This window comes from Microtus ochrogaster, linkage group LG9 (assembly GCF_000317375.1).
Source record: "Microtus ochrogaster isolate Prairie Vole_2 linkage group LG9, MicOch1.0, whole genome shotgun sequence".
Lineage (NCBI taxonomy): Eukaryota > Metazoa > Chordata > Mammalia > Rodentia > Cricetidae > Microtus > Microtus ochrogaster.
In genome coordinates, this window is record NC_022034.1 from 838066 (window position 1) to 844521 (window position 6456).

Below are 6456 nucleotides of genomic sequence, written 5' to 3' on the forward strand. Positions count from 1 at the left end.
CATAAAGTAACAATGGAAACTTTAATTAATATACCACATTGACAAACAAATAATACGTCCTATATTAAATGTCTAGAGAATGAAATAATCCTTTGTGATTGATTTTCTTTTGACCTCACAATTTTCGACTTTATAATGTGAAAACTGTTTCTCCTCATAGTTATGACGTAACTGAAAAGAAAAGAACATAAAAAAGAGAAAAGATGTATAAATTCACTAGGTGAACAGTTATATGTTGTACCATTTCAATTGTATTTCAACTTTAAGTTCAAATTTTAAGTAAAAGGAAGTAGAACAGAGATGATGAAGTGAAATGCCATCTTCTATCATTTCAAGGTCCTGTTATATTAAACTTTTAAGTAGACAAACCCTCCTTGTTTTCCTTCATTTTTCTTGGCAAGAATTCTTTAAACCTAAGTAATCTTGAAAGACTGTGATTTCAGGCCCCCTCCAATGGTGAAAATATCAGAGGCCACCTGTTTTAGATCAAGTTCACCTTCTTCCTTGGGCTGCTTTGTTCTTCCAAGCACAGATTCTTGATTAAGAGGATATTAACCCAAACACAGCTATTACTAAAATCACTTTTGATTTCTCATCAGTTTAGGATCGTCCACCATGAACACCTGGAATCACACAAATGAGCCTGACTTCATCCTCACAGGATTGACGAGTTCCAAGGAAATTCAACTGGTACTCTTTCCGCTGTTTCTCCTCATATACTTGGTCACTGTCCTGGGGAACACAGGCATGATATGTACCATTCATCTAGACGCCCAGCTTCACACTCCAATGTATTTCTTCCTCACCCATCTATCATTTCTTGATCTCAGCTACTCAACTGTCATCACACCTAAAACCTTAGAGAACTTACTGACTTCCGTAAAGAAAATTTCCTTCATGGGTTGTTTTACTCAGTTGTACTTTTTCGTCTTGTTTGCTGGTGCTGAGTGTTTTCTTCTTTCTTCCATGGCCTATGACCGCTATGTAGCTATATGCAGCCCTCTACACTACCCAGTTATTATGTCTAAAAGACGCTGCCGTGCCCTCCTTACTTGTTCCTACATGATAGGAGTTTTTGATTCATCTGTCAACATGCTCTGTCTAAGCAGGTTGAGTGTCTGCGGCTCTCATGTCATCAATCACTTTTTCTGTGACACACCTGCAATACTTGCCCTGTCCTGCACTGACACCCATGCCATTGAAATGATAATAATCATTGTCTCTAGTTCAACTCTATTGGTGTCTCTTCTCACCATATCAATGTCTTATACATCCATTCTCTCTGCCATATTGAAGATCAGTTCTACTGCAGGAAAGCGAAAAGCCTTCTCCACTTGTGCCTCTCATCTTATGGCAGTCACCATATTTTATAGCACCACCATCTTTACTTATTTAAAACCAAAGAAGTCTTACTCCTTGGGAAAGGATCAAGTGGCTTCTGTTTTCTACACCATTGTGATCCCCATGCTGAACCCACTCATCTATAGTCTCAGAAACAAAGAAGTGAAAGGTGCTGTCAGGAGAGTTATCAAGAAGAGGAAGGACCCCGTGGAGATAAGATAGCAGTTGGTACTCTTCTCTTTCTATTTTTCCTGTTATATCTTTCCTTGGTCTTTGTGGAAATCTTATTGAATGTTTTATTTAAATTTTTGTGGTGTTTATCTTATGTAATACAACTTTATGCTAAATATTATTAAGGAATTGTTTTTGAAATCTACATTATAGTAAAGTGAAATATACGCTGAATCTGTGGTATAAATATGTGTGTTTTAAAGACAACTGATTAAAAAATTATATTATGTGATATTTTGTATATCCTCTGATTTTTACCTAATTATGAAGCTATAACTTTTGTGTAATAAAAATAAAGCATTTGATTTTTAACCTCAAGAAGGAATTCACAGAATGGCTCAGTACTCTTATTTTGGATCAAGGATTGTGTGTTTTGAACTCTAGATTCAGCATATTTTAGTTTTGATTATTAGGGTGCTAATAGTTTAAGACTTATTTCCTTTCGGACAGGAGGCTCAGTCTTTAGGAACATGTGTTGCTATGGTAAAAAAGCATCTACATCTGGTGGCTTACAATCCACCCTGTTGTAATTCCAATGCCCTTTTCTGATCTCCTGATCTCAAGTGCCCTCAGCTACACACACACAGATGCAGAGACACACGCAGACAATTAAGAGTAAATATAAAATTTAAGACACTATTTCTTTTATTGTACAAGATCAAGGATAACTTTAATTTCATCTGATTAGGCGATAGGCTTAGGAGATTTAAGATAATAATCTTGAAACATGGCATTGTCATTACAGCACTTACAATCATGTAATATTTTCAATGTGATGTGGGAATGATTTCTTATTAATAAAGAAACTGCCTAGGCCCATTTCATAGGCCAACCCTTAGGTAGGCGGAAAAAACAGAACAGGATGCTTGGAAAAAGAAGCTGAGTCAGTGAGTCGCCATGGTTCTCCAACTCCAGGCAGATGCAGGCTAAGATCATTCTTAAGTAAGCCGGCTTGTGGACTACACAAAATAATAAAAATGGGTTAGATCAATATGTAAGAGCTAGCCAATAAGAGGCTAAAACTAATGGGTCAGACAATGATTAAAAAAAATACAGTTTCCGTGTAATTATTTCAGGTATAAAGCTAGCCGTGGGGGTGGCCAGGTGCCGGGGACGCAGCTCCGCAGCTCTTATTTCAACATCAATGTTCATTGCATTTGTTGAGGAATATTGTCTCCCAAATTAATTACAAATATTTTAATAGAAAAATGCATAAATAGGTAAAATGAAAAGAAAACACATTTTTAGTTCTCATTTTGAATTGAAAAAATATCGATAAGCATAATTAAACTGCAAGAAATTGTTTATGTTAATTTTGCAAACAATGTGGAAAATATTAAAAATCAATAAAAAAGGAGCAATGGTTTTGTAATTTTTAGCAATTTTGTGCATGTTCTACTTTGTCACCTACAAATATATATCTATATATACAACAATTACAAATTTCTTTCCTTTTTTTCTAGGCTGTTATAACGTCCTTTCTTCATCAAAAGGTTTAATATTTGAGAATTACTTTGTCACTGAAACTTCATATCTATGAGTTCATAGTGCACGGATAACAATCAAGTTTCTCATAACCCCTTTGACCTAAAGTGTTGCAAATTTATAGTTAGGAGATGGAATCCTTGCATCATAAGCATGATGTCTACTTCAGGTCTTCATGTGGCCATGTATATGTTTATATGCATACACACAAACATACAAACACACATACACACATATACAAACACAGTCCATACACAGACTTAAATAAAATAAACCTTCTTGAAAGATGACTCTAATATGTGTGCATAGGAAACATTTGAATGATGTGCTCTGCTGTGACATATTAAGCCATAGCAAACTGCCTTATTCTCTTTTTTTTTTAGACTTGAGTTCTATTTTACTAAAAAGCTTTTATAATAGAGGTATGACAGCTCTAGACAGCTCCTCTGTTTTCTCCAGAGAAGACAGATGGACACAGGAGAAGATCTATTCAAAACTTGCACAAAAGTGGCATCCCTAGCCACTGAGAAAACCTGTCTTTCACTTCATCTACTGCAAAGACTCTCTTCAGATGGTGGAGAAAACAGGACACTGGGAAATTGACTGCCCTGAGTTGCCTAAGGCAAATGGTAGGCTTGTCCTCCCACTGGCCCTTACTCCAAAGAAGCCTATGGGATCTTCTGGGACCTCTGCCAGCCAGAAGCCAGAAGTTGTCCTACCATCTGCCTTCAATGACCATGAAGGACCCTGGAGTAGCTGTCTAGGCAGCCAGCAAGTAAGTCTCTGCCAATTTTTAAATCAATAACTTAGATAAAATTTATTCCTCTCAGAACTAAGAAATGACTAATAGCTTTGTCAGTTTAAAAGCAGCAAGAAAGGCTTCAGCTGTCTTCTCAGCTCCCCGTAAGATTTAGGTCACCGGTCTCACTCTCTTAGAGCCAATAAAAAGTCTAGACACAGTTCAGCTTGTTACCAGACTCAGAAAGAGAGAGAGAGAGAGAGAGAGAGAGAGAGAGAGAGAGAGAGAAATTCACAAAACAGATTTCAGTATAACATCTTACCACTCCTTCATTTAAAGAAAATTTACAGTGACAGTGATTGCTCTCAGTAGTCAGCCATCTGTACTTACTGCTAAAATAAATGAAAAATGTTTTATGATGCAAAATTTAAGATGTAGGTTAGTTTTGTTGTTTTTGTTGTTTGTTTATTGTTTTTCACAACAGGGTTTCTCTTTAGGTTTTGAGCCTGCCATAGAATTAGCTCTTATAGACCAGACTCTACTCAGACTCACAGAGATCCATCTGGGTCTGCCAAGGATCTAATAGAATTTGAGGGTCTAAGAAAGTGCACAAAGAAAGTGACTTAAGGTACGTAAATAAGAATGCTTCCAGGAACAAGAAGGTGACTTGAGATGTGTAAATGTAAGTTATGAAGGTCTGAGGATAAAAAGCTTAAATGTTGATTTAAAAAAAGTGATTTGAGATGTTTAAAAGAATAAAACATTTTTAAGATTTCTCTCATTATGCTGCTGTTATAATTAAGACTCCAAAATTTCATAGTCTTAACGTTAATTGGCAGAATTCTGATAAGCTATTAACTGAGCTCTGGCAGAGTACCACCACTATCATCATAGCCACAAGCTCAAGATTTCAAATTCCCTTTGGCTGTTTCCTAACCATAGACCTCAAAGATGCATTTCATTGTGCAGAAAACATCTCTCACAGTTTTCTGGACAAAGGAAAAAATGTTAATATTTTTAACCAGATTCATTTCTGGCAAGAGTATGTACTGCCATTTCTACAATGTAAATATCAGTACAGATTATAAACAGGGGGGATATTAATAAGACTAAAACATATATTTTCACAATGTTAAAAAATTTATATAAACTTCATAGAAAAAGTCTTGAGACTTAAATCCACTTCTCACAGATCAAAAAGACTCCAGAAAGTCCAACCTAAAGTTCCCTACCTGCCTATTCCTAAGGATGTTTCTCTCCTTTTCCTCTCTCGAGACTTTGTCCCTTCCCTGAGGGTTTTCATTGTAATTTTTCCTTTAAATTCCTAAATTTTAATGTTTGTCTCTCGTCTTTATCCGTTTTAGCTGGGTTCCACTTGGCTGGCGGGCATGTCCAGTCATCAGCTTCTGACTGTACAAGCCAGCCATGATAAGCTGAATAGAAACCGACCTCCAAAAGGATGTTCTTTACTTCCAACCATTATCACCTGCTAGTGCAGGACTCAGCCATGATAAATTTAAGAGAGGCCTGAGTTTCAGTAGTTTACTCTGAAAAATACCTGGTTTTTGGAAGGATCACAAACTGAGATTACCTGAGCATCATCCAAGAACAGACCATCCAAAGGAAATGCTTAACATTCCAACTGTTGTACATAGGATCACCCTCCAGCAAACATTCACCAGGACAGCCCTAGAAAAATGTCAGCCAATCGAGGCTCTTGAACCATAGAAATCCCCCACCCCCAGCTTTACTAAGATAAAAACCCAACTCTAACTGAGTTCAGGTTTCTTTGATTATTCCAGTACAGGACACATGGCGATACCGAGTTTGCAAACTTGTATTAAATAGGTTCTTGCTTTTGTTAAGTTTTTTTCTTTGGCCTGGAAAGCTTCTCTACCAATGGAATAATCCAAATCAGACCAAATCAAACCAAATTAAATGAATCTCAGTTTAATGGATGCCATCACTCCTGGCTGGCCCTCTGAGAAAACACAGTGAGGGGGACTGAGAACTGGGGAGACCATTAGAGGCGGGAAAAAGAAGACCATGTGTTTGTTCTCTGGGGCACAGTTGAAATAGCCTATGGGAGTGGTCTTGAGGAGTCATTGTTTGGCAGACTTTCTTGGAGGTGGAATCTGGACTGTAGCCACTGCAGGTGGGCACAGTTTTGTAGCTTAGTCTGTTTGTGGGACTCCTATAGTGGGACCATGATCTATATCTGGTGCATGAACAGACTTTTTAGAAAAGCCTGGGATAAAACCGGACTCTCTGAACATAGCAGACAATGAGGACTACTGAGAACTCAAGAACAATGGCAATGGGTTTCTGATCCTACTGCACACACTGGCTTTGTGGGAGCCTAGGCAGTTTGGATGCTCAACTTACTAGACCTGGATGGAGGTAGGGGTTCCTTGGATGATGTGGGAGTGATTTCTTATTAATAAAGAAACTGCCTAGGCCCCTTGATAGGCCAACCCTTAAGTGGGTGGAGTAAACAGAACAGAGGGCTGGGAGAAAGAAGCTGAGTCAGTGAGTCGCCATGGTTCCCCCACTCCAGGCAGATGCAGGTTAAGATCTTTCCTCGTAAGCAGGCTCGTGGGCTACATAGAATAATAGAAATGGGTTAGATCAATATGTAAGAGCTAGCCAATAAGAGGCTG

General features: G+C 37.8%; 1 protein-coding gene across 1 annotated transcript; it reads left to right on the forward strand.

Moving 5' to 3' along the window:
• Positions 1–615: 615 nt before the first annotated feature.
• On the forward strand, positions 616–1563 carry LOC102000735 (olfactory receptor 8H1-like). The gene has a single exon (XM_013352314.1). The coding sequence runs from the start codon at positions 616–618 to the stop codon at positions 1561–1563; it is 948 nt and encodes a 315-aa protein (XP_013207768.1).
• Positions 1564–6456: the final 4893 nt, after the last annotated feature.